The sequence below is a fragment of the Loxodonta africana genome, chromosome 3 (genome assembly GCF_030014295.1).
Source record: "Loxodonta africana isolate mLoxAfr1 chromosome 3, mLoxAfr1.hap2, whole genome shotgun sequence".
Classification (NCBI taxonomy): Eukaryota; Metazoa; Chordata; class Mammalia; order Proboscidea; family Elephantidae; genus Loxodonta; species Loxodonta africana.
Genome location: NC_087344.1, coordinates 142,232,789 through 142,260,545, shown reverse-complemented (window position 1 = coordinate 142,260,545; position 27,757 = coordinate 142,232,789). Strand labels below are relative to the sequence as shown.

General features: G+C 41.8%; 1 protein-coding gene across 3 annotated transcripts in view; it reads right to left on the bottom strand.

Moving 5' to 3' along the window:
* Positions 1–6,376: 6,376 nt before the first annotated feature.
* The window catches only part of LOC100660224 (ALG14 UDP-N-acetylglucosaminyltransferase subunit), a 126,509-nt gene continuing 105,128 nt past the window's right edge, over positions 6,377–27,757 (bottom strand). For 2 of the 3 annotated variants that reach the window (XM_064282236.1, XM_010598088.3), the window contains one exon: positions 6,377–6,719. In XM_064282236.1, the coding sequence (XP_064138306.1) occupies positions 6,489–6,719 (231 nt within the window). In that variant the 3' untranslated portion in view covers positions 6,377–6,488. Of the gene's footprint in view, positions 6,720–6,875; positions 7,024–27,757 lie in introns of all 3 variants that reach the window. The other variant, XM_023558393.2, reaches the window with a different exon arrangement.

Sequence of the window (27,757 nt, the reverse complement as noted above, 5' to 3'; positions counted from 1 at the left end):
TGAGATTTTCTATTTCTTCTTGAGTCATTTTAGGCAGTGGTTTTTTTAAATATGTTTCCAGGAATTTGTACATTTCATCTAAGTTATCCAATTTGTTGACATAAAATTGCTCATTCTCTTATAATCCTTATTTCTGTAGGGTGGGTAGTAAGGTCACCATTTTCATTTCTCATTCATTTGTATCTTCTCTCTTTTTTTCTTTTGTTAGTCTTGCCAAGGGTTATCAATTTTACAGATCTTTTCCAAAGAAACAACTTCTTTTGTTGATTCTATTGTTTTTCTATTCTCTGTTTCATTTATCTCTGCTCTGATCTTTGTTATTTCCTTTCTTCTGGCAACTTTGGGCATAGAGTGCTCTCCTTTTCTAGTTTCTCAAATGTAAAGTTAGGGTGTTAATTTGAGATCGTTCTTCTTTTTTAATGCCAGAATTTGCTACTATAAATTTCCCTTTGAACACTGCTTTCATAGCACCCCAGAAGTTTTGGTATGTTACAATTTCATTTTCATTAACTTCTAAGTATTTTCTGATTTCCCCTTTGATTTTTTTCTTTGTAGTGGTTGTTTAACAGTGTATTGTTTAATTTCCACATATTTGTGTAATTACCAATTTGTCTTCTCTTATTTATAGTTTCATTCTATAGAGGTTGGAGAAGATACTTTTTATGATTTCAATATTTTTACATTTATTAAGACTTGTTTTGTGACCTAGTATATGGTCTATCCTGGAGAATGAACCATGTGTACTAGAGAGGAATGTGTACTGTGCAGTTGTTGGATGGAATATTCTCTCTCTCCCTCTACATATACTATGTTAGGCCTAAATTTTAGTTGGTTTATAGTGTTATTGAATTCTCTATTTCCTTACTGATCTTATTTACAGATGTCCTATTCATTAGTGAAAGTGGTGTATTGATGTCTCTCACTATTATTGTAGAGCTATTTCTCCCTTTAGTTTTGTTAGTGTCTGCTTCATATATTTTGGGGCTCTGATGTTAGGTGCATATATATTTACAATTGCTATATTTATATTTTCTTCCTAAGTTGTTCCATTTATCATTATATAATTCCCTTCTTTGTCTCTTATAATGGATTTTGACATAAAGTCTATTTTGTCTGATATTAGTACAGCCACCCCAGCTCTCTTTTGGTTACTATTTACATAGAACTTTTTTCCACATCCTTTCACTTTCAACTTGTCTTAGGCTGGCTTCTCTAGAGGAGCAAAATCTGTTAAGTGTATATATATATTTCAAGGAAATGGCTCACACAGTAGTGGAAGCTGGTAAGTCCCAAATCCACGGGTCAGGTGTCATGCTGGAGGTTTCTCCTGACTCATGTGGTTTTCGAACCCAAAATCTGCAGGCTGCTGGCTCACATCACAAGAACCAAAGGTCAGATAATGATGAGTCGTATGCAGGATCAAGAGCAAGAGAGCGTTGCCAGAGCATCCATATTATCAGATGCAGGCCACATCCTCAAGGAAACTCCCCTAACATCAGATCACAAAACAGAATTACATAATACTGAGAATCATGGCCTAGTCAAGTTGACACATAACACTAACCATCACACAACCTGTTTCTGAGTCTAAGTGTGTCACTTATAGACAGTATATAGATGGATCATGTATTTTGATCCATCTTGCTAATCTCTGCTTTTGACTGGAGAGTTTAATCCATTTACATTTGAAGTAATTACTGATAATGAAGGATTTACTTCCGTCATTTTGCTATTTGTTGTTTGTGAGTTTTATGCCTTTTTTCTTTTTGTCCCTCTTTCTTTTCAATGATGCTTTCGTGTTTAGTTGATTTTCTGTAGTGAACCATTTGGATTCCCTTCTCGTTTCCTTTTATGTACATGTTTTTAGATATTTTCTTCATGGTTACCATGCAGATTACATTTAACATACTAAATTTATAACAGCATAGTTTAACTTGGGAAACCCTGGTGGCATAGTGGTTAAGTGCTACGGCTGCTAACCAAGAGGTCAGCAGTTTGAATTCGCCAGGTGCTCCTTGGAAACTCTGTGGGGCAATTCTACCCTGTCCTATAGGGTAGCAATGAGTCAGAATCGACTCGATGGCAGTGGGTTGGTTTTTAGTTTAAATTGATACTAACTTAGCTTCAATAACACACAAAAACTCTTTTCTTATACTGCATCTCCCTCCCCCATTTATGTTGTTGTTATTCAATTACATCTTTATACATGTCAACATAAATTTATACTTTTTATGAATTTTTATTATAAAGCATGAGGGCAAAACAACCTGAATTACAACCAAAAATACCATAAAACTGGCCCTTATATTTGCCCATGAGGTTACCTTTACTGAAGATCCTTTTTTCTATGTATGGCTACACGTTACTGTATAGTGTCTTTTCCTTTCCATCTGACCAAACCAAACCAAACCAAACCAAACCAAACCAAACCCAACCCAGTGCCGTCAAGTTGATTCCAACTCATAGCAACCCTACAGGACAGAGTAGAACTTCCCCATAGAGTTTCCAAGGACTGTCTGGTGGATTTGAACTGCCGACCCTTTGGTTAGCAGCTGTAGCACTTAACCACTATGCCACCAGGGTTTCCTTGCCATCTGAAGGACTCCCTTTAGCATTTCTTGTAAGGCAGGTCTAGTTGTAATGAACTCCCTCAGCTTTTGTTTATCTGGGAATGTCTTAATTTTGCCCTCATTCTTTACAGGCACTTTTGCCAGATATGGTATTCTCGGTCGACAGTTTTTTTCTTCAGCACTTTAAACACATCGTTCTACTGCCTCCTGGCCTCCAAGGATTCTGAGGAAAAACTGGCACTTAATCTTACTGTTATGGATTGAATTGTGTCCCCCACAAAAGAAAATGTGTGTGAACTTGTCTAGACCATTATTCCCAGTATTTTGTGATTGCCCACCATTTTGCCATCTGATGCGATTTTCCTATGTGTTTTAAATTCTACTTCTATGATGTTAATGAGGTAGGATTAGCGGCAGTTATATTAATGAGGCAGGACTCAATGTGTAAGATTAGGCTGTATCTTATGCCAATCTCTTTTGAAATATAAAAGACAGAAGTGAGCAGAGAGACATGGGGACCTCAAACCACCAAAAAACAAGAACCAGGAGAATAGTGCATCCTTTGGGCCCAGGGTCCCTGTGCTGTGAAGATCCCCGTCTGGGAAAGATTGAGACAAGGCCCTTCCCCCAGAGCTGACAGAGCGAGAAACCCTTCCCCTGGAGCTGGCACCCTGATTTTGGATTTCTAGCCTCCTAGGCTGTGAGAGAATAAATTTCTGTTTGTTAAAGCCATCCACTTGTGGTATTTCTGTTATGGCAGCACTGGATGACTAAGACACTAAGGATCTTGTAAATGTCATAATGTGCTTCATTCTTGCTGCTTTCAGGATTTTCTCTTTATCTTGGGTTTTCAAGAGCTTGATTATAATGTGTCTTGGTGTAGATCTCTTTGGGTTTACCACACTTGGAGTTTGTCAAGCTTCTTGGATTTGTAGATTGATGTTCTTTGCTCAATTTGGGAAGTTTCCTGCCATTATTTCTTCAAAAATTCTGTCTTTCCCTTTCTCTTTCACTACTCCTGGGATTTCCATGATGTGGGTGCTAGGTTGCTTGAATTAAAAAAAAACCAAACCCATTGCCGTCGAGTTGATTCTGACTCATAGCAACCCTATAGGACAGAGTAGAACTGTCCCATTGGGATTCCAAGGAGTGCCTGGTGGATTCAGACTGCTGACCTTTTGGTTAGCAGCCACAGCTCTTAACCACTATGCCACCAGGGTTTCCTTGATTGTGTCATACAATTCCATTAGGCTTTGCTCAGCTTTCTTGATCATTTGTTTGCTTTCAGAGTCAGTAATTTTGATTGCCTTATCCTCTAGTTCACCGATTCTTTTTTCTGCCAGCTCAAATCTGCTGTTGGATCCTCAGCGAAGTTTCTATTTCAGTTGTTATATTTTTCAGTCCCAGTATCCCGGTTGGTTCCTTTTTACAGTATCCTCATTTTGTTCATCTATTGTTTTCCTAATTTCCTTTAGTCTTTGTCCCATTTTCCTTTTGTTCTTTGAGCATATTTAATACTGCTGCTTTAAAGTCCTCTAGTTTGTCCATTACCTGAGTTTCCACAGCGACAATTTGTTTCTACTTTGTTCATTTGAAAGGGCCATGCTTTCTTATTTCTTTGCATTCTTGGTGGCTTTTTGTTGGAAACGGGACATTTAAATATTATAATGTGTTAGTTCCAAGCCTCAGATTTCTCCCCTTCCCTAGGGTTAGAAACATGTATATACATACATACATATATACGTTGAAGGTTGTAACAGTCCATCGGTTTAGTGACTTCCTCTAACTAGTTTTGCAATGATTGTCCTCCAGGACATGTGTAGATACCAAGAACTCTGTTCCCCAGACCATGCCCCACTAGTGTTTCAAAAGAGATTTTGCTGTACTTAGTAAAAAAGGGGAAAAGATCCTGTGGGGCTCACAGGTTTTCAGGATAAACCCCAACTGACTCTCTACACAAATATATTGTAACCATCTATGTCAGCCTGAGCAACTTTAGTTTCCATTTAGTATGTCCAATCAAAGCTGGCCTAAGGGCAGAATTACATACCTTTTGTTTTTATTTACCAATAGTCAGGAAAACATTCCCTATTTAGACACAATATTCCTTTCACAATACATTCAGATAAACACAACCATGTCACATAAACCCTATTTAAACACTCCAGTTTTCATCTAAATTTCTCTTTTTCTTACCTTCTGACCTTTTTAGTCATTTATATGCATATGGCCTTAGGTCCTTGGCTTGAGTGGGTACCAGAAGACTCGACCCTTTTGCCAACCATCTTGATAGACTTATTGGGCCCTTGCCCTGAGCAATTCCATGCCCTTTTGGGAATCAGTTTTGCTATCTACTGCTTCGGCACAACTCTTTCTGCTGAAAACAGCTCCAAGGCTGACGGCTCTGCCTCATGCTGGCCAGAATCTAAATTTAGCCCCACCTCAAAATCCTCCCTAAAACATTCCTTCAGTAGGGGTCCCAAGGCTACAGCTCCCAATCTGGACTGGCCAGAATCCAAACATGGCTCATCTCTTACTTTCATTTTAGCCATTACAAATAACAACTACCAAAGTAAACACCCAAGAATGAAACATTTCTCATTCCCTGCCTGCTCATCCTGTCTCTTCCAAAACCCCGTATCTCTATGAATTGGGGTTGTTCCAAGGAATCCCATCCTCATTGCTAACTGCACTAAACAAGGGGCATAGTAGGCAAATTCCACCTTTGCTGCTAATTGCGTGGTAAGGATCAGCATGAATCCAATTTCCACCGGTACGTGGATCCAGTCCTTACCTTCCCATTTCTCCATCCTTGTTGTCAGCCACTCCAAGTGGCACTCAGTTATCTTCAGCCACTCAGGGCCAGGTTAATAGGCACCAGCTCCAAGCTCAGGAGTCCACAAGGTTCCCTCCACTTCAGACCAGCTGGCCCCTTCTGTCTCCCAACCCCAGCCTCCCAGGGCTAGGTCAGTGGGCACCGGTCGCATGCTTGGGAGTCCACATGATTCCCTCCCCCTCAGACTGGCCAGCCTCTTCCTCTCTTTCATTCCCTAGCTACTCAGGGCTAGGTCAGAGCACACAACTTGAAAGGACACAGTCCTTCAGACACTGAATAGGCATAGACACCAACCTCTGCTGGCTCTCACTGCTCCTGTGGGTTCAATAACTCCCTGGAACAATACACAGAATTCACAGAAAGTATCTATATTACAGCTACAAATTTCTTGTAACCAGAAAGGATACAAAGGAAAAGATGCATAGGGGGAGGTCCAGCAGGTGTCCCAGTGCAGCACTTCTATTGTCCCCAGGGATGTATGATCCTCCTGAGAGCAGATGTTCTCACCATTCAGGAAGACCCAGCTATTTCCATGCTCAGGGTCTTTTATTGGCTCCACTGCATAGTCATCATTAGGGTCTCACTGAATATACATGACTGACGAAAACATGCTCCTTCTCACTTTCTGAGGTCAGCAGACCAGGTGTGGTCACTGCAGCCCCCACTCATATGCACAGAGTCCCAAGTGTTAACTGGTGGTTTTAGATAAAACCACTGCAACTACCCAAGAAATTCCAAGGATTATCTCTTAGGAATCAAGAACAAAGGCCAGCTCTGTAATCTTTTACCTAAACCACAATAAAATGTCCCCCAAAAAACCCACACAAAGGCCAGCTTATTCTAGGTAAAGTAACTCATTACCACACAAGAGGTGTAAGTATTTAATGGTTACTGTTTATTGGTGTTTCTTTTTATAACAGACATCTCAGTTTCTTCAGTGTGGTGTCTGTGCACATTTTACTCCTGATCAACGATAATTCTCAGGACTTTCAGGAGCCTACATTAAACACGTAGAGTTTTTTTTTTTGCAATTATTATACATATTGTTGACTGCAAAATTCTAAAGAACTAAGTTGCAGTTGTCAAACAATTCTCCCAAGGTACACAGATTTGGGATACTTCTCCTTAAGAGTCGGCCACTGAACAATGAAGTAATCCGAGAGGTAATACAGAATCTTTCCGGACAGGGATAAAGTTTCCACTCGGCAGACACTTTCAACGTAGACAATGATCACTTTCTTTATTCCTAGTATTCCAAGGAGAAGAGCAGATAAACAGATAGGAACACATGTTCCTGGTCCGTTACACAACACCTTAAAAAAAAAAAAAAAGGCTGAAGGTCAAATTAAAGTACAGAATACCAATCTACATAAGGCATTTTGCATTAAGAACAGTCAGATCTCAGAGAGTTTTTAAAATTATTCTAAGTCTTGAATTATTCCTTGGGCTGTCTTGGCTCTTCCACTTACACACTGTATGGCTTGGGTTAAATCAATTAGCTTCTGTGTATCTGGGTGGCCTCCCTGGCTGACGGAGAGGTGCCCTGCACAGTGCCTGGTGCTCAGTCAGCACTCCTCGACAGGACTTGTGTTGCTCTTCTCCAACTGCTTTGGGGATCTTGAATGTCATGCAAATACACAGAAAACAGATGAAATCAACTAAGATTCACTAGGCTTTCTTTCATGTACCAAGTTGTTCTTGTTGATTTTTTAAAAATAATTTTTAAAATAGTTGGAGCACCCACATGTAAGGTGCAGGAGAAAATGTCTTTAAATGAGTAATTTTCATAGAGCATTTTTGTGGGATGTAGGATCATTTTAGGGGTTCAATCCAACAAATGAGAAATTTGAGAGAAGGCTACTAAATGAATGAGATTTTCCCTCTGGATTTTAATGTACACTTGTAAACAAATGAGTTTTAATGGTTTTAAGTTCTGCTAATTTTTATAGTTTTATAATTAAAAAAAAATTTTTATTGAAGCCCTGGTGGTGCAGTGGTTAAAGTACTCAGCTGTGAACTGGAAGGTTGGCAGTTCGAACCCATCAGCCTGCTCCATGGGAGAAAGATGTGGCAGTCTGCTTCCATAAAAATTTACTGTCTTGGAAACCCTATGGGCAGTTCTATGTGTTCTATAGGGTCGCTGTGAGTTGGAATCAACTTGACAGCAATGGGTTTGGTTTGGTTTTGGAATTTTTCTAGAAAACCATTGGTTAAAAAACAATTTAGTTGACTAACCTAACAAGAAATAAAAATTCAACTCACAGAGCAGCTGTAAAGAATTCTTATATGTCTTTTAAGAACACAAAAGGAAACTTATTTCACAGAACTGTTGTAAGAAAATTTATTATTTTCAGAAAGAAAAACATCTTGCACAACATCTTAATCATATGCCCATGTTGACCAAATTAGTAAAACTTAATAAAACAGTCTTGACCCCATAAGCCATAAAACAAGAGGTTTATGGTTGTCTTCACATGCCTATCAGGTATGATATACAATGTCACATGATCTTTCCATCATGAGGTCCACAAAACTTATTAGACATCAGAGGATCTCAGAGTTGAAAGGGTCCCCAGATAAACACTCTAATCATCCCATTATTTCAGGGACTCTCCCTGACAGACAGGTTTCTTGCCTCTGTGTGAACATGGTCAGGATCCTAAGGGGGGTCTGAAAAGGTCATTTGGTCTAAGCTCCACCCTCCCTGGATGCGTGACCACCTGGAACACCATTCAAAGAGCTTTGGGAAGAGAGAGGGCAGGCAGCCTGTTCCACACGGGAGCCAATCTTTCTTATGTCTTCCTTAAAACTCTCCGCTTGCAATTCAAATCCTCTGTCTTTTAGGGAGAACTTTTGTTTAGACTTTCTTATTATGCTCTTGAATTACCCTGGCAGCACAGTGGTTAAATGCTAGTCTGCTAAACAAAAGGTCACAGTTCAAACCTGCCAGCCACTCTGGGGAGAAGCAGCAGTCTGCTTCAGTAGAGATTACAGTCTTGGAATACCCTATGTTCTATATTGTCCCTATGAGTCAGAATTCTACTTCATGACAATGGATTTTGTTTTGTTTTCGGGAAACTGCTCCCTTTAATCTCCATTAAATTGCCCCTATAACCTTCTACACAGATTCTCAAGGCAGTGTAATAGAAAACAGGACTGAGGGCCCAGGGAACTGGATTAAACGAGCTGTGAGCAGCTCCGTGACCTTAGGAAACAGCAGTAATGATAATCACCACCTTGCCCTCACCACCAATATCAACAACTCACTATGGCCAGGTATTGTGCTAAATATTTGACATTATTATTTTAATTAGCTCTCACAGCAATCATTTGAGGTAAGTTTTATTATTCTTTTGACAGATGAGGGAACAAGCACAGAGAGACTGGGCAATTTGCTTGATCACATATTTACAAAGTAGAGGAGTTACATTGCTGTGAGTCACTTTTTTTCCTATGTGACTAAGTTATCTTATCTCGAAAATGGGGAAGCTGGACTAAATGCCTTCCCTGTCAGCTCCAGATTCTACAGTTCTACAACTCAAATTTGCTTCTAGCTTGGTCTTAAGCTTAAATTGCAAATTTGTTCTGAATCCTTTCAGGATTTAAAAAGTCTAAAAATTCTATTAATGCAAAGTTTTTCAAGAGCAGCAGGACTGGCATTGTGGACCAGACAATCCTTTGTTGTAAGGGGCCAGTCCTGTGTATTGTAGGGTGTTTAGCAGCATCCCTAACCTCTACCCACTAGATGCCAGTAGGTTAGATAATAAAAAATATCTCCAGGCACTGCCAAATGTCTCTAGTTGAGAGCCACTGTATTAGGGTATTCCCTAATGCTTGGGTAATTTGCATTGCTTTTCTTAATTTTCTAGTCCAGAGTACAAAATAAAATAAAAACCTACGGCAAAAAATAACATAAGGATTGCTTGCTGGATCTTGAATGTCACAAATATATTTTCATGTTTATTGCCTTTAAAAAAAAAATGTACATACCTACATGCGTATGTTTCACTATCTGGTTGAGCTTCATGCTGTGCTATGCATGCTATGTATTCACTCTCTATTGGCTCTAGGGGAAGGTCCCTGTCATCAATCTTCCCCTGGTCTAGGGGCTTCTCGGTGCAGGGACGCTGGTCCAAAGCACGTGCTCCTGGCTCCTCTTGCTTGGTGGTAATGAGGTCCCCCCACAACCTGCTTGAGTGTCTCCCCCATAGCTCAAAAGAGATTGACTTAAGACAGAACCCAATCCTTCAGCCAGAGTCCTGCCTCATTAACATAACTGCCACTAATCCTGCCTCATTAACATCATAAAAACCAAAACCAAACCTGTTGCCTTTGAGTCAATACTGACTCATAGTGTGACCCTACAGGGCAGAGTCAACTGCCCCATGGGGTTTCCAAAAAGCAGCTGGTGGATTTGAACTGCTGACCTTTTGCTTAGCAGCCCAGCTCTAAACCACTACATCACCAGGGCTCCCATTAACATCATAGAGGTTAGGATTTATAACACATAGGATGATCACACCAGATCACAAAATGGTGGACACCCACACAATACTGGGAATCATTGCCTAGCCAAGTTGACACAAATTTTAGGGGGACACAATTTAATCTACAAGAGAGAGAAAATGATTAACCATTGTTAGGGGAAGTATTAACAACCTGCCATAGATCAGAACTGAAGGCTTCTAGGGTAGAGTAGAAATCAAATATATTTTATTTGTTTTTCTCTGTTATATCTCTATATTTTGAGGTGCATTACTACAAAAGTCCCATGTACAACAAAACTACAAAGCCATTATCCAAGTATTAAAACAAAAAAAATACTAACTAATCACAAGGAAAACCTAGACTAAGGAAAAGCTACTTTTAATTAAGCACACGTTTTAGCCCTTGAGTTTTGCAGCTGTCTAGGCCAAAAAAATTTTTTTTTTTAATTGTGAATTATGGGGTTTTTATTATTCAAGGAAGCATATCAGAAAGACTCATTCTAAGCATTAAACAAACAAAAAAAAATGTATTGAGGCTTTGGGTAGAGACGATATTAAACAATATAAAGGTTAGAATTGCCTTTTTAATTTTATAAGAAACATGGAAATATTCTTCCTGTTTCCATTTCTAAAAATATAAATTCTCAGTAAATATGGAGGCCATCACCCCAGACATCTCTTTTCCTCACTACTTTGTAAGCTCCTTATGGGTGGGGCCCACTTCCAGGACAATCTATACCCTGCATTTGCTCTATTTGCTGAAAGAAGGAAGGAAGGAAAGAAAGGAGTGTGGGAGTGAGGGAGAAGGAAAGCCTTTCTTGCCTATCCTAAGAGGAGTCAACTGTGCCCTTTGTCAGACTTGACCCTGTTTATAACTCTATCATGAGCATTTACTATATTGTGCTGTGATTGGCTGCCTTGATAGCTATAACTGATAGCTTTTTTTTTTTTTGCCGTCCTACATCCATTCACCTTTCCTTCTCAGGAACATTGTATCCCTTACTTAAATAAGCCTATAAATAGAGCTGGCTCCACTACCAACTATAAGGTTAAGACACATGACTCCAACCTGACCAATCAGAGCCCTGAATTCCCCTGCTAAAGTCACTGGTTCAGGGGAGGGCACACACTCCTGTCAGAACCCACAAGACAAGACGGGACATTTGCTAGAGCTGCTGAGAGAGGTGTCTTTTCCTCTGTACTCAAACCTAGGAAGGTGTGGACCTGGCACTGTTAATATCTATCTTGTTACCATGTGGAGAGCTTGAGAATGAAGCCATCACAAAGGACAGCATAGCTGAGAGCCTAAGACAGGCCAGGTTCTGAAGGCAGTGTTTAAGGATCCATGAATCCAACTGTGTCTGAAGGAAACCAGATCTATCCCTAGACTTGCCAGGTATGCGAGGAAATACATTCCACTTTCGCTTAACCCAGTTTGAATCAGGATTCCTGTCACTAGCAATAAAAAGCATCCTAACTGGCACAGCTCTTTATTTTGTCTAACTCCCCAACTAGCCTCTGGCCATCCTCAGTGCCAACCAGTAGGTGGTTCAATATGTGCCTGTTGGATGGATTAACAAATCAATAAATAACCTTTTCCTGAGAGCAGGAAACCCAAGAGATGCTAAAGGTAATGTAAGTTATGGGTCTAGAAAATGGAAAGAGGTCAGGGCTAATATAAATATCAAGTCATTAGGGTAGATGAGCCAGATCAAGGATCAAGAACAGTTACAACAGAATTGTTATTCTATAGATTTTGGTCACCACAGGCCAAGACCTGTTGCTAAAACATAACATCTGTTTGTATGAAGAGACATATTTAACTTGAGTAGTTTGAGCTTTACTCCTAGCTGGACAGGAACCCCAAGTACAGAATATTGGCCAACACCTTGCAATGCTGGGTTGGTTTATAGGTCACAGACCACAAAGTTGAGGGTAATCCAAGAGTGAGCCTGTGAAGGTGATACTGAAAGCCAGATAGAGCATACAATTAAAACTTCAATCAGAAGAGGCTGAACAGAGAAGCAGCGTCCAACTCTGAGGCACTGGCCTGAAAATCAGTCTTTCTGACAGCCTCTTGCTGGTAGAGAGGGAGGCTGGAGAGAGTTCATGAACCACAGAAACACAGCTGTAGGGAAGTTTTTAATTGAGCTCCCAGGGCCATGGATGAAGCTACAGAACTATAGCCCACTGTCAAGCTGAACTGGCTTGGGCAGGGTAGCCTATATGGAAGCCACAGGCTCTATCAAAATCAACACTTCTGTAATATAGGATATTGATTCCACTATGTAGACAGGTAAATGGAGAGATGAAGAAGGGAGCCAACAATGAGGTATAGGAATAGTCAAGAGACACAGGAAGAAGAGCATGTTTGTAAGGCTTAGGAGGAAACGAGGTCAGATAAGGTGCTTTAAGAATGATAAATATGAGGAAAACCATAGGCCATCTGGCTTAGCCTTTGCCCAAAAGTGTGTCAAAAACAATGAGATGATCAATAGTACTTTTTGCAGCCAGTAAAGGTATATACACAGAGACAGAGAAGAGATCTTCAGATTTGGCCAAGAGAAGAGTAATGCAAACTTCAGAGATGGCTATTTCTGGGAATCAGCGGGCTATGTAGAGGGCAGAGGAAGAGAGAGCAGGCTGTGGGGATGGGAAAGCTAAGGTAGTAGCTGGAAGAGCTAAGCAGGACTGGGCAAAGGTTTTATTCTTTTTCTTTTTTTAGAATGGAATGTACGGTCTACAAGTGAATATAAAGGTCAGTGGGAACAAACTGGTCCTGAGGAAGGAGCTGATTATATAGAAACGGGTGAGGAAAGAAGTTCTTTCAATACCAGGGAGAAAAGGTAAGAATTCACAGTGCTTGGTTTATCAGGGAGTTCCTGGGTGGTACAAATGGTTAAGCTTTCAGCTGCTAACCAGAAAGGCTGGTAGTTCCAGGCTAGTCAGAGGCACCTGGGAAGAAAGTCCTGGAGATTTCCATCTGAAAAATCAGCCACTGAAAACCCTTGGAGAACAGTTCTACTCTGACACACATGGGGTCGCTTTGAGTCGGATTTGACTTGGCAGCAACTAGTCTGGTTTTTTTTTTTTGGTTCGGTTTATGGGAGGTTGGTTTGGGAAAAACTGTATTCTGAGAACATGACAAAGAATAAAAATAATTTGCCCTCAATGGTTTCTTTTTTTAAATGTAAATAACTTTTCAACTCACTGTGAAAAATACAGAAAAGAAAAAGTAACCCTTCAAATCTCATTAATCTGTTAACATTTTGGTGTATTCCCTTGCAATTCATGTCAATATATACACACACACACACACATATATGTATATATATACTTATATTTTAATACAAAATATATTCATCTATACACTTGAATAATTGTGAGAGCTTATGTATAAATATTATAAAGTTCTTTTTAGTTATATTTTCATGTCTTTAAAATATGTATATTTAAAATCCAATTTTTAATGACTGCATGTATTTAATCCTATGGATATCTCATAAATCATTTAACCATTCCCTTTATTAGAAATTTAGGCTGACTCTTTTTTCCTTCCTTCATTTCTTCCTTCTGCTATTCCAAATCAAGCTATAATGAACATCTTTGTATATAAATCTGTAACTCCTACAGTTTTAATTTTGAACTATGCTCCACAACTATGTTCCAGAGTTCTTCAAGGATTTAAGGAAGTTGTAGAAAGTTTAATAAAACAGCTGTCCCCATTTGGGGATGGGCCGGGTGGTCTTTTGTTTGATTTTGTTTCTTGCCTAGAATGCTTGAGTGATTGCCCACTGTATGAGCTGGGCAGCAGACAGAGCCCATCTCACAGGAGAAGTGGGATACTCCCTCCCAGGCCCCCCTCTGCAGCTAGCTAGTGCATGGGTCAGTGACTAGACCTGACAAAGAGCTAGTGGTGCAGGGACGCAGGGCTGGAGGAGAATCTGTTCTGGGGGCGAGGGTAACCACATCCAGTGCAGCAGTACCACCCGAAGCATCCGCGGTCCAGTCATGGTGGTGGCAGCACTGCCCCCCGAACCAGCACTATGGTCAAATTTTAGCCATGGTTCTAGCTGCTCAGCTCCCACTTTGCTCCGCCATGTTTTCTAAGCCCATTTCTCTAGCTTTCCCAGTGATTCTGTTAGCCCTCAATAGATCTTTCATTAAATTCTCTTTCTGTTTCAATCGGCGAGAGTGGATTTCTATAGTTGCTACCAAGAACCCTGCCTGGTATAGGAAGCACAAAGATGTGGAGGACAGCAAATGCAGAGTTAGGGAAGGAAGGGATCACGTCAGAGCAGTCATAGGATTTCCTCAGGCAGGGCTAAGGGCACCGGGCAAGGAGCACAGGAAGCAGGCAGGGTAAAACACGGTGAGGATTATGCAGCAAAAAGAGACAGGGCAAAGAGACAGGGCCAGGGTATGAAAAGAATACGTAAAAGGCTTCATCCAGGAGAGGAGGAGGGCAAGAGCCTCAGAACACTGCAGAGAGAAGCATCTGAGAGTAATCAAGGGAGCAAGGAAGAAAACGCAGTTGGAGGGCAGGTGCTCTCTAGCATGTGTAGAGTCAGAGGGCTGGAAAGCTGGGGGGAAGCCTGAGGAAAGGCAATGCTGGATGTCCGGGATCAGTGGCAGTGGAAGGCAGTAAGGAAAGGATGCGTAGCAGATGGGGATGACGTCTTCACTTGGCTCACATTATGGCACGTAGCATTTCTTCTTTTTTATGTACATTTAATCATCTGAGCAGTAACAGTTAAATAGAAACATCTAAATATAAAGAACAGGATGAAATAACCAAACGAATCTTAAACGCTTGGATCACTAACTATCTATGAACCTCAAGGTCTTTTTCAATTCTGTCGCTAACAGAAATTTCAGAGTTGTCATCATTATGTATATAGCATTTTGAGTTCTACTTTTCCACTTATATAACTACTTCCATCCCATGCTTTTACAGTCATTAGTCACTCCATTGCATGAACACACCATAGTTCACCTGGCCACTTTCCTACTTCTGTTTATTCAGACATACATAGTCTTTCTTCCTTTAAACCATAAAAAAATTATAAATTTTTCTATTTAGGCTAATGTTTTAAGGTATTGAATTTATTGTTGACTTCTCATATATCCAGTTACTTCTTGCATTTTGCTTGGTGATAACTCGAAAAACTTCCTGCAATTTAATCAATAGTAAACTTTGATCCTGTAGGATCTTGCCCAGTTGATGAGGTCCCTACACTGAAACGCCATCACTGATGACGCCTGTTTGGCAAGACTATTCCTGCTCGTTGCACATGCACATACTCCATCAAGAGGCTGAATACCATGGTGCTCGGGGCAAGGGTTTTGCAATCACACAGAGGTGGGCTGGCTGCTTAACATCCCTGTACCATGGGAGAATTTACTTATCCATTTTAGGCCTCAGTTTCCCATGTACGGTTCATCCATTCAAGAAATCTTTATTGAGCAACAGTAATACACAGGGCACTATTCTGGCCATTAGGAATAATGCCCAGAATAGTGATATGGCTATTAGTGAACAAAGTCTCTGCCCTCACAAAATTTACATTTCAGTGGGCAAGAAGAAAATAATAGAGACATACACGAACATATAAAGCAGGATAAGGGGACAGGGTCAAAGAAGGTCTTTTGGAGGAGCTGACTTATGAGTAAAGAACTGAACGAAATGAGAGAGTGAGCCCTTTGGATACCTGCTAGAAAAGCCTCCTAGGCTGAAGGAAAAGCAAGGAGGAAAGGGTGGTTGTAGTCAATGACCAAAGGGGATATTGATGAGAAATGAACTCAGAGAGGTAGCCAAGGACTTGCTCATACAGTGCCTTACAGGCTGTCTTAGTCATCTAGTGCTGCTATAACAGAAATACCACAAGTGGGTGGCTTTAACAAACAGGAATTCATTTTCTCACAGTTTAGAAGGCTAGAAGTCTGAATTCAGAGTGCTAGCTCTACAGGGAAGGCTTTTTCTCTCTATCGGTTCTGGAGGAAGATCTTTGTGTCTTCAGTTTCTATTTCCTGGTTCCTTGGAGATCTCTTTGTGTCTGAGAGCATCTATCTTACCCTACCTCTGCTCACTTGGAAGAGACTGACTCAAGACAAACCCTACTCTAATCCTGTCTCATTAACGTAACAATGACAGCCCATTCCCAAAGGATTATAAACACAGGTATAGAGGTATAGAGGTCAGGGTTTACAATAAAAATTTTGGGGGAACACAATTGAATCCATATCAGAGACCATATTAAAGACTTTATCGTTTATTCTAAGTATGATTGGAAGCCATTTGAAGATTGAGAGTAAGAGGGTAACACAATCTAACTTAGTTTTATAAGGATGAGGCTGGTCCATGTATGGAGGGTAGACAGCTAGGGCAAGAGCAGACAAGGGGGCTCAGTGAGGTTCTGCCAGTGGGCTCTTCAGTGACAGAAGATGACAGCTAGGAGGGGAGGTAGCAGTGAAGGATACAAAGCATATTCTAGGTCCCAATAAAAGCAGGTGAGTAGATTTGGGAATAGAGAATGAAGGCATTCTCTTTCAACTGTAAATTTCTCAGTAAAATAAGAAGCAAAGTCATTAATTGGGTTTTGGAAATTTGAGAAGAAAGGTGTAAAGTAGTTGAAAGTGAGAGAGTGAACTAAGAAACAGTGTTGAGGGCCCACTTTAATGTGTGGCATAAATTCAACAAAAGTCCAGTTAGCATGGCTGGGTGGTTTCTCCAGCTGTTTGGCTGCTCAGGTGCAGGTACAGAATAGATAAACAGTTGGATTTAACCAGAGTTGTAATTCTGTCACCCAAGAATGACTATGGGGGGTGGGGGAGTACAAGGCTGTTGAGGAAGGGAAGCGATTGTAACAATGAACCATAGGATTTAGGCTGGGCAAAGAAAAAAGTAAGGAGCCCTGGCAGGCTGCTAATCGAAAGGTTGGCAATTCTACCCCGTCACATGGGATTCTAAGAGTAGAAAATTGACTCAATGGCACCTAACAGCAATAACAAAGAGAAAAGTAAGGGTGGGGGAGAAGAATGTAACTATAAACAAGGTGGTGGGTGGGTAGACTGGAGGTACCAGAGGGAGCAAAGAATTGCTGGACTCACAATACTAAAGGAAATAAGCTGAAAGGATTGGGTGGGGGGGGAGGTCAGAGAGTGGGATGGTTGACATGGAAATTTTAGAGGTAGTGTAGAAATTGGCAATAACAAGATGGAGGATGTGACCATGGGAGTGGGTGGCTGAGGTACGGTGGAGAGTAAGATCTTCAGGGGTGTACTGGCCAAATCGCTAAGAAGCCAGGGTGTTGGGTGAATCATCGGCAGGAGCACTGAAATCACCCAGAATGAGGACAGAGGAAGTAAGTATAAGATAGGGAGTCTCAATGAATGAAAAATGATGTGAGGTTGGTAAATGAACACACAGAATAGTGAGTTTGCTGGTGTATGTTTCAAGGGAAAAGGAGCATTTTAGAGGGGAGGGAAGTGGGCAACAAGGAACAAGGACAACTTCTTCCCACTTTCAGATCCAGTGGCATGTGGTATGTGGGAGAAAAACCAGCCAAAACTTGAGAAGGTGTTGAGGAAACTGTTCTCTGGAACCCCAGTGGTGCAGTGGTTAAGTGATATGCTTACTAAACAAAAGGTCGGCAGTTCAAATCCAACTGCTGCACCTTGGAAACCCTACTCCTCTAGGGTTGCAATGCGTCAGAACTGACTCAATGGCAACGGGTTTGGTTTTTTGATTTTGGGTAGAATCAGGTATCTATTGGAGCAAGAGAGAGAAAAGAGAATGATGTAGATTTTGTGAACTGAAGTGTGAGTTACTGAGGATCAGTGGAAGAGTTTGGGGGGTGGGAACTTGAAACAAATTATGGATTTACAGAGTCATTATGTCCAGGTGAAACTATATCTCAGGGACCTGGACTTCTGATGAATAATGTAAACAAAGGTCTAGGGCAAGATGAGGTTGGTCCTTAAAATGATCCTTAGCAGGAGGTGGATAATCCAGTTCTTATTATATTCTCCTCCTTGGGAGTTCGTAGTGGTGAGGCAGAGAAAGTAGAGGAATGGTAATCCGACCAGAAACAAATATGATATGGGGAAAACAATACTTAATAGAGCTGCTGTGGGGGTGAAATAATATATGTAAAGCATTTAGCATAATGCTTGGCCAAGGGTAAAAATTCAATCAATGGTAGCCATTATTATAATCCATCTAAAAGTAAAGTAGTATGCTGGTGACATTCTTCAAACTCCTAAGAGTACTGTGTGATGCAAAGGCCAAAGTCGATGACATACAGAAAGATTATGTGTGCTGTGCCAATCTTGTCCTCAAGTCCTGTCACTCAGTCACAGGCATGACAGCGATCTGGGGTGATTTATCCTACCCTTCACAGGACACTGTTAAGAATGACCCAACCACCATTTTAGTCTCTTTATGGTCCAGTCATAATTTTTACTCTGCCTGAACAACTCCAAGTGACTCAAAGGAGCTGACCTGTAAGAGCAGATTTTCTGGATTTCCACAGATGGTGGATGACTGAAGCTCCCCTTGCTTCCACTGCTCGGGATCTGAGGTCCCCTTGTAGTATACTTCTCAGTCTGTGGCCAAATGGCCTTGAATAAGCCTGATGACCTAAAGAATAAGTCTCATCTTGTTCATTTCAAACAAGCGTTGGCTCTTTTGGCCTTGTATGGGAAACTAGGCTTCCCAACCCTGTGACCATCTTGACTTGTTAGATTTCAGCTCAGATACAGGGGGGTAGCTTAATAAACAGTGAGGACTCTTCGGTATCATCAGGTTCCAGTGCTCCCCCTACCCACCCCCACCTCACAACTCAGGGACACTGAACTGTGGTTTCAGTGCACGTTAGTAACATCCTACAGACCCAAGGCTCTGTTTAGACACTCCATAAATGTTAGCGGCTGATTCCTCGACTCTAAGTGCAAGGTAGGCAAAAGAGCTCACAGATTGTCAGTGCCCACTCTGTTCCGCCATTAATAACAAAAACAAAAAGATAAAATAAAGTTTTTTTGTTTTGTCTGAATGGTCAGGCTATGCCTGGGTTGCATGTTCATTACAGACCATTGTCAGGCTAACCACACATTGTTTTCCTAACCTTCCTTCCTCACTGTGTCTACTTTCAGTTGAGGAAACTGAACCTTTTAGTTTTCCTGTTCCCTGGACCAAATGGCCAAGGTGACGATTTCCTGCCTTCTTGGTCTTTTTTTGTTTTCATTGTATTTTCAACCCTCTGAAATGTTTTCATAGAGGTCTTTGAACCCTAGTAATCCAGTGTTTTTTCCTTTTGTTTTCCCTACACCCTATATTAGGTGGATCTCCGAATTACAGGCTGCTAGAGCTACACAGAGCCTCAGGGGGTCATTTAGTTCAGCTTGAGGAGAAGCAGAAAGACTTTAGCATTTACTGGACACCTACTACTTGCTGGCCACAGAGCCTAAGCATATCATTTTGCATAATTACCTCATTTAAACCTTACAACAGCCCTCTAAAATAAGTGTTGTTCTCTTCATTTGTTTTTGACAAAGAGATTAATGCACCAAATAAGTGGCGTAGTGGCTAAGAGCTCAGCTGCTAACCTAAAGGGTGGCAGTTTGAACCCGTGAGCTGCTCCACGGGAAAAAGATAAAGTAGTCTATTCCCACAAAGATTACAGATTTGGAAACCCTATGGGGCAGTTCTATTCTGTCCTATAAGGTCGCTATAAGTTGAATTAACTTGACGGCACACCACAAGAACCTAAGGCCACACTGCTAATTCGTGGCTGAGCCGAGACTCAAAGCCAAGCTTTTTGAAGACTAGCCCAAGGTTCTCCTCTCTCCCATACTCTCACTATCTTGGACCTGCCAACCAGATCCGGCCTTAGTTGGAAGCGGGTTTGAAGGCAAGGAGGGCTCCAAGGCAGATAATGACATAGAGAGTTTAACTTAAATTCTGGTAATTGTTATTAATGTTTTATAGCTTTAATAGAGAAATGGGGGGGGGGGCAGATTTTAACATGTCACTGGACTAAAATAGATTAAGAAAGTTTTTAAGCAGACAAAACAGAGAAATGGTTAACATTTTCAAAAGAAAAGGGAGTATCCTTTTTAAACAGGAAGACCTGGCTTGAATTCAAAGTAATTATGCAACTCTTGACTTCTGTCAAGGCCCTCTCATAGGTAAGTGATATTTTCCCTGTGACTCTTCCCCAATTTTTTTTTTTTATGCACCTACATATTAAATTTCTATCTTGTTGAACTGAAAACTGGTCAGCAGTTTTCCTAAGATATTGTATACGTAGACTATTTTTGTGGTGCATAGAAAGGCTTAAGAATTTTTAGGCACGATTATCTGATTCCTTAAATTTGAGTCAAAAGGATACATTAAAATCTTGCTTATGAGATCCTGGTTGCGTGTGTGTGTGTGTGTGTGTGTGTGTGTGTGTGTAAGAGAGATAAAGAGAAGGAAAAAGTGACAGACACACATAGGCTAAGACAGACAATGAAACAGAAGAAAGAAGATAGAGTTTGACAAATTTCAATCCATTAAGAAGCTCTACTCTTGGTGTGGTAAAAGAATGTGGCCAGACAAACTTGGATTCAATGCTCTGAATAAACTGTCAAGGCCCATTAGACACACGTGCTTCACTGTTTGCGTTCAGGCTTTCAAGGCTGTTTTCCTTTAAGAGTCCGCCATATATTTCCCCAAATCCTAGCAGTGGTGTACCTGACTGCATCAGTAACTTGCAGAAGCAGAATGATACTGCCTGTCAAAATCAGTTTTCTTTTTTTTTTTGAGGTTTTTACTGACATCAAGCTTAGCTGTGCCTATCTCCCCCACCTTCTCCAGCGAGTCTTTGAGTTTTGTTAAATATGTTTGGCTACACTAATGACTCCTTCCTATTATAGACTCAAAAGACAGGCACATTGGTGTGATCTTAGGAAAACAACGAGTTTATCTCAGTTTCATTTAGAGAAGAATCCATTTAAACCACAGAGTAGAGATGCTATGCTAGTGTTTCTCAAGGCATGGCACATAGGCCTCCATGTCACATTCACCCAGGGGTAAAAAAAGAAAAACCAAACCCATTGCTGTCAAGTTAATTCTGACTCGTAGTGACCCTACGGTCACCCAGCAGTAATTGTCAAAAATGAAGATTCTTTCTAAATCAGGATCTCTGGGCTAGAGTCCAGAAACATGCATTTTAAACCAACTGCTTGGGTGAATCTGGTACACACCAGGGCCTGAACCTGAGAATCTCTCCTTTATACTTCAAGAAGCAGGCTAGCAATCTCCAAACAGGGCTCTCCCATCTACGCTCTTTTCCTGCTAAAAGGGTCTGTGTGTGCTAAGGGAGAAAAGAGAGGGAAGGAGATTGTGGCTATTGGTGGTCCACCAAAGGCCATTCTCCCTCTTTCTCTTGTCCTGCTCAAAACCATTCTGGGTTCAAGCAGTCCAGCTGAACTCACCTAGAGTGGATTTTCAGTGAGCCTTAGGCTCCCAGTAGCAGAGAGAACTGCTAGATACTGGGTAGTCCAGCCAGACATCCCACCCTCTGTGGCTAGTCATCTCTTAGGATGCAAGTATCCCGGGGAGGAGTCGTATCTTAAGGGTTAGAAGTTAGCTCCTTAACTGTTAACGCTCTTTAAAAAGGGATGAGTTGACAGCATTCTGAGAATAAGGACAGGACACAGGGAAAGCACCCGAGGGGTAGGAGGACAGGAAGGGACATTAATAGAAGGAGCCCTGCTGGCCAGTGATTAAGCACTTGGCTGCTAACCAAAAGATAGGCAGTTGAAACCCACCAGCTACTCTGTGGGAGACAGATGTGACAGTCTGCTTCCGTAAAGATCACAGCTGTGGAAACCCTACGGGGCATTTCTACAAGTGGGGTCACTGTGAGTTGGAATTGACTTGGTAGCAATGAGTTTGGCTTTTGGTTTGGCGAGGTAGAGTATCCCCTGCCACTCAAAGTCATCTTACCTGCTATGGAGTCCCATCCCTGCCAAAAGAGCCTCTATGGAGATGTGGCTTGTTGCCTGCTGCTTGTCATTACAGCCTGGGTCTTATCTGAGGGGATGAGGGCTGGACAAACAAGGCCTCAATGTTGGGGGGTCAGGGGGGAGAGAAGAGGCTCAGTCCATTCATAGCACCCAAGCAACTCCTCTGCCAGAACTGTCTTAAGAGCAGGGTCAACAGGTTTTAAGCCAGCAGGTAATCTGGAAACATCCTGCCTAACCAAAAGCCAAATTTTGATAAGGTAAAGATTCTCAGATGCTATGGTAAAAATACCAAACCTCCAAGTTTTCTGATTCAAATATGAAGTCCCTGTTTCTTAAAACAATAGGTTCTGCCTAACTAAATAAGGAGTCCCTGGGTGGTGCCAAAAGTTAATGCCTTGGCTGCTACTTGAAAGGTTGGTGGTTCGAGTCTACCCAGAGGTACCTCAGAAGAAAGGCTTGGTGATCTACTTCCGAAAAATCAGCCATTGAAAACCCTGTGGCGGACAGTTCTACTGTGACACACGGAGGGGCACCATGAGTTGGAATTGACTTGATGGTAACTTTTTTCTTTCTTTTTTTTTTTAATTGTAAATAAGGTGGGGTATTTGAGGCATTGATAGTCCAGGGAAAGGACAGTGATTGAGAACATGGACTCTGAAGCCAGACTGCCTGGGATTGAATCCTGGCTTCACCACTTTCTACCCCAGTGACCTTGGGCTAATTATTTCAATTCTCTGTGCTTCAGTTGCCTCATCGGGTTACAGTGAGGATTAAGTGAGATAAGGTCTGCAAAGCACTTGGACGAAGCAAGGCCCATATGCCATATGAATGTTTGCTGCTGCTGTTAGTCTCTCTGCTTAGGGCTGCCTCACAACAGACACCAAAAGATGAGTCTTGGAGCTGAAGGGGGAAGAGAATCTTTGTGGCATCTGTGTGGCTGATGTTCTTTCAAGATGAACAGTGGCTCTTTTGACTGAATTACAGCCTTCCCTCCTCCCACAAACCCTGCCGAGGGCATTGTTGGGACACAGTCCAGGCATCTTCTGTTGGGGCAGCAGGTTCCCAGGTCCTCTTTAAGTGCCTTTTAAGGGAAAAAGATAGAGGAAGGCTAGGCCCTATTTTGTGTAGTTCAGCTAATAAAGCAAATGACATACACGTTACTTACTGGTAGGGCTTCTCAGGGCAAGATTTAAAATAAAATTCTGTGAGAGGGACAGTCCATTCCAGAGTTTGAAATGGAATTATCTTAACCAAGATTAAATCACACTTCCTGAGTCTCACAGAGCGTTTCCAGGGAGAGTAAACGCCCTGCAGCCTTTAATGCCACTCGCCTATTGTTGTCCTTGACTCCTGCCTCCACTGGCTGCCTAACCCCATTCAGCCTTCCCTGCCAGCCCCCCTGCCGGTTGGGCCGGAAACCAAAACCAGGCCCTCTTAGGTTGTGGGAAGTGTTGGCAACAGGCAGTCCCAGAGGGGAACTGGAGCAAGGCACTCAGGCGTATGACGGTCACTCTCTTTAAATTTGATGTTAGCTATAATCAAATAAGGAGTCCGTGGTGGTGCAACAGGTTAACAGCACCTGGCTGCTAAATGAAAGGTTAGAGGTTCAAGGCCACCCATAGATGCCTTAGAAGAAAGGCCTGGAGACGTACTAACAAAAAACCAGCCATTGAAAACCCTATGGAGCACAGTTCTACTGTGATACACATGGGGTTGCCATGAGTCAGATCGACCAAAAAACAAAACCAAACCCACTGCTGTCAAGTTGATTTCGACTTATGGCAACCCTACAGACAGCCAACTGGTAAAATAATCAAGTATGTTAAAATCCACATCGCAATTCCAGTAACTACCACCAGCCCACCGCTCTGAGTTGTTTCATCTGTATGACTTTATTAAGGAATTTATTCATGAATTCAGTAGTTACATCCCAAACAGAAGGGTGGCACAGTGCAGTGGAATAGTATGAACTCTGTAGTCTCAGGCCACCTGGGTATGAATCCTGTCTCTGCCATTTAGTAGCCTGGTTTTCTTATCCACAAAATGAGGACAAAAATGTCCAGTAACTCATAGGGCTGTTGTGAAGATGAAGCGAATTAATACACTCGGGGTATTATAAAGGTACCTGGCATGTTTCTTGGCTCCGGGCCCCCTGGAAAGATGAGTAAGCCACCAGGGAGCTTACAATCTAGAAATGTGGTATTGTATTCAGCCTCTGCCGTGTGTCTTGCACAAGACAGGTGCACAACAGAAGTCTTATGGGGAGCCTGCAGAAACTGCAGATTCACTGTTGGGTTTCTAGTGGCACCAGCAAATTTAACATCTTTAATATCTTTACAAAATACATCAGAAAACACAGCGATTACGTTCAGCGTTTCTACTAACATGAAATAAAAGTTTCACAACATCCCATTAGTTTAAAAACTTCCCACTCCAATACTGGAAGTTTTTAAAAACTATTAAATGCAGGGGAAAAGCTTCAGTCTTTAAACGAATAGAAAAAACATTTTTCATTGTTTTATGTTATCGCTTATAAAACTTAACAGAGTGTATGCTCACCACCGAAATGCAAAATAACATTATGCTATTTTTTTTTTTTTATGAGGGGCACGCAGCGCTAAGTTCAATCAAGAAAACCGTTTCAACAAAATATAGATAGAAAAGAGTGAAAGAAGATCATGGATTGTTCTAAAGCCATAAAATTTTCCTTTCTTTCCTTTTTCACACTGCAACAGTATTCATCAATCTTTTCTTGTTCCCTTTAGGCCTTTATTTTAAATTCTAAAAGTTCTTATAACATCCCGTAATAACAACAGACTACAAGGTAGGAGCCTGGCCCAGGGATCTAATTCTCTCCATTCCAGGCAATTAAGGCAGAAGAAGAATGCAATTTAAAAAGTCCAAAGAAAATAAAGGCATAGTCTACAATATTAAAAAAAAAAAGCAAAAACAAACAAAAAAACACACCTACCTAAGTATCCAATTTAAGTACTTTTGTTAGATATGCTTTTCAGGAAAAAGTGCATTAGGGCTTCAGGAGCTTTACTGGAATACCACCCACTGCCGTTGAGTCGATTCTGACTCACAGCAACCCTATAGGACAGGGCAGAACTGCCCCATAGAGTTTCCAAGAAGTGCCTGGTGGATTCGAACTGCCGACCTCTTGGTTAGCAGCCACAGCACTTAACCACTAAGCCAGCTACCAGGGTTTCCTTTATTTGAATGGTTTGATGTAATTATGCATGAGACAGGAGACTCTACAATACCCGGCATTTGTGAAAACACACCATCGTCGCCAAACGTCCCCAACACACTGACTCACTTCTTTTTTCCGCCCCCTCCTTCTTACCGCTCGCTCTCTTTCTACTCAGTAAAAAGCAAATCTCTGTGCTACACTACACCCTGCAACTTTAACCTGCCAGGGGATCCCCCTGTCCAGCTCCCTCCAGGGCACAGGTCCAGCCTCTCCACTTACTGGTCAAGTCCTTCATCTCCCCTTTGTCTCTACTGTCTTTTCCCATGCTAACCTTCTAGTCCTGGTAGAGAAGGGCCTCTGGCAGCATTGCCATTTGGAATTTCACCACTTTAACTGTAGGAAATGGCCCTCCTATCTGTTCTTTCCCCTGCCTTCTCCCCATCATTCAACCCCTTAAGTCCCCGTGGGGCCTTCATCCTCTTTGGTTGGTCTTCAGTTCCTTGCCATGCCCCTGCTGTGCTCAGGCTGCTCATCTCTCCTAGCGTTTCTCTTTTCACCTTCTGACCCAAGCCCTACCCAGTCTACTCCTAAAGTCTCCTAATCTAGGCCCTGATCTCCACTGCCCCTACCTGGTATGCCCCCCCTTCAACTGGCTCACCTAGAGCCTCCTACCTGTTTTCTCAGCCTTGTCCCCTCTTACTCTGATTCACTCTCTACATTGTTGCTAGATGACTTTTTCCTAAAGTATAAATCTGATCGTGTCATCATTCTTCTTCAATGGTTTCCTGTTGCCCTCAAAATAAACTCCAAAAACCCAAAAACCAAACCAGGTATCCTTGAGTTGATTCCGACTCATAGCGACCCTGTAGGACAGAGTAGAGCTGCCCTGCAGGGTTTCCAAGGAGCAGCTGGTGGATTTGAACTGCTGGCCTTTTGGTTGGTTAGCAGCTGGAGCTTTTAATCACTGCACCAGCAGGGCTCCAAATAAAGTCCAAACACCCTGAATTAAAAAAGCTCTGTTCTAAAATTCACTATCTATACTATTCCCCCCACCCCGCCCCCCCACTATAGTTTCAAGGCTCATGTGAATTATTTTCTATGGTAATAGAGAGACTGCATGAGCACAGCGCAAGTTAACATAACAATAGCTGTGAGGAATCGAGACCTGTGCTCCTCATGCAGTAATACCTGCTTGTAGTCATGTATTGTACTTGAGGCATCATTCCGGTACAACCAGTTCTATAGTTCCAAAGTAGATAGAATTGTTCCAAATGCTTTCTTTGCCCAAATTAATAAGTTTTGTAACACATAAGCCAGGATTACCAAAGATTTGGCCAGTATGACATAATTCAATCCATCCTTACTGGAAATCAAAAGCTTTAAGACCAGTATTTCTACTTTTTTTTTTAAATAACAGACGCAAGGAAGGGAAAAAATTACTGAATTGGGGTTTCGGGAAGAGAAGAGGAAGAGAGAGCAAAACAGACATACCAGGCCTACTGAATGACCAATTCCACCTCAGGCTGGTCCTGATCAGAGAGTGGCAGTCAACATGTAAATAGTATCTCATTTCATTTTGGTCTCCTCAAGCCACAACCGGAGATAGACATGATTATTCATATTTTACAGGTGAAGACGCAGACTCCCAGCGTATTTATTTTGCTTACTGTGTTAACCTCTGGTTAAGCATAATGCGCAGAGTTAAAGGGGAATATACTCAAACCTCCTGTTTTCTTAGATGGAAGGGAACTTCCAGGTCCCAGGAAGAAGGGGTGGCGTGTCTTTTCTCAGCCTTCTCGTTCTATCCTTCCCGAGGGAGAAGTAGGTTGCCTGGTTAGTGAGTTTAGGAGAACAAATTGAGGCCTTTTCACTCTCTTATTATCAGCTTGTCTGTCCTCAACATGCATCCATCCTCTGCACCCAGTCGTGTGTGCTGAGTAGAGAGTAACAGACGCGGGCCTGCAGTCGTCCAGCTGTCAGTCACACAGTGGGCTGGTCTGTCTAGTTTAGGGGAGAAGAACTAGAAAGCCCATGGTGGCTGCATATACACATCACATCCTTCAGCTGAGAAAGCTAATAACTTGATTTCTACATCTTATTTCTCAATTGGTTGTAAATGAAAGAGAGGAAGACAGAGGGATATTAATTGGCTCCCTAAAAGCCAAATAAATACAAGGCACACAATAGGCCTTGAACAAATATCTGTTAAATAAATTAATTAATATGTTCAAGGTCATGTAGGTAGTAAGCAACAGAGCAGAGTCTTGAGTTCCTGTCTGACAGAAAAGCCTGCAGTTTTCTAAAATTCATCTGTGCTTCTTGTAGGATGTTCTATTTCTGGGCTTCAATCCTTGCTTCAATATGCCTGCCAGGAAATTGGAAACACTGGTTGGTACAGGCATTGTTGTTAGCTGCCATGGAGCTGGCTGGTGAAACCATGCACAGAGTAAGGAAACGCTGCCTAGTCCTGTGCTGTCCCCTTAATCGGTTGGGGACTGGACCATTGTGATCCATACTGTTTTCACCGACTGATTTTTAGAAGCAGATTGTCAGGCCTTTCTTTCTAGTCTTAGTCTGGAAGCTCTGCTGAAATCTGTTCGGCCTCATAGCAACATGCAAGCCTCCACTGACAGAGGAGTGGTGGCCGTATATGAGA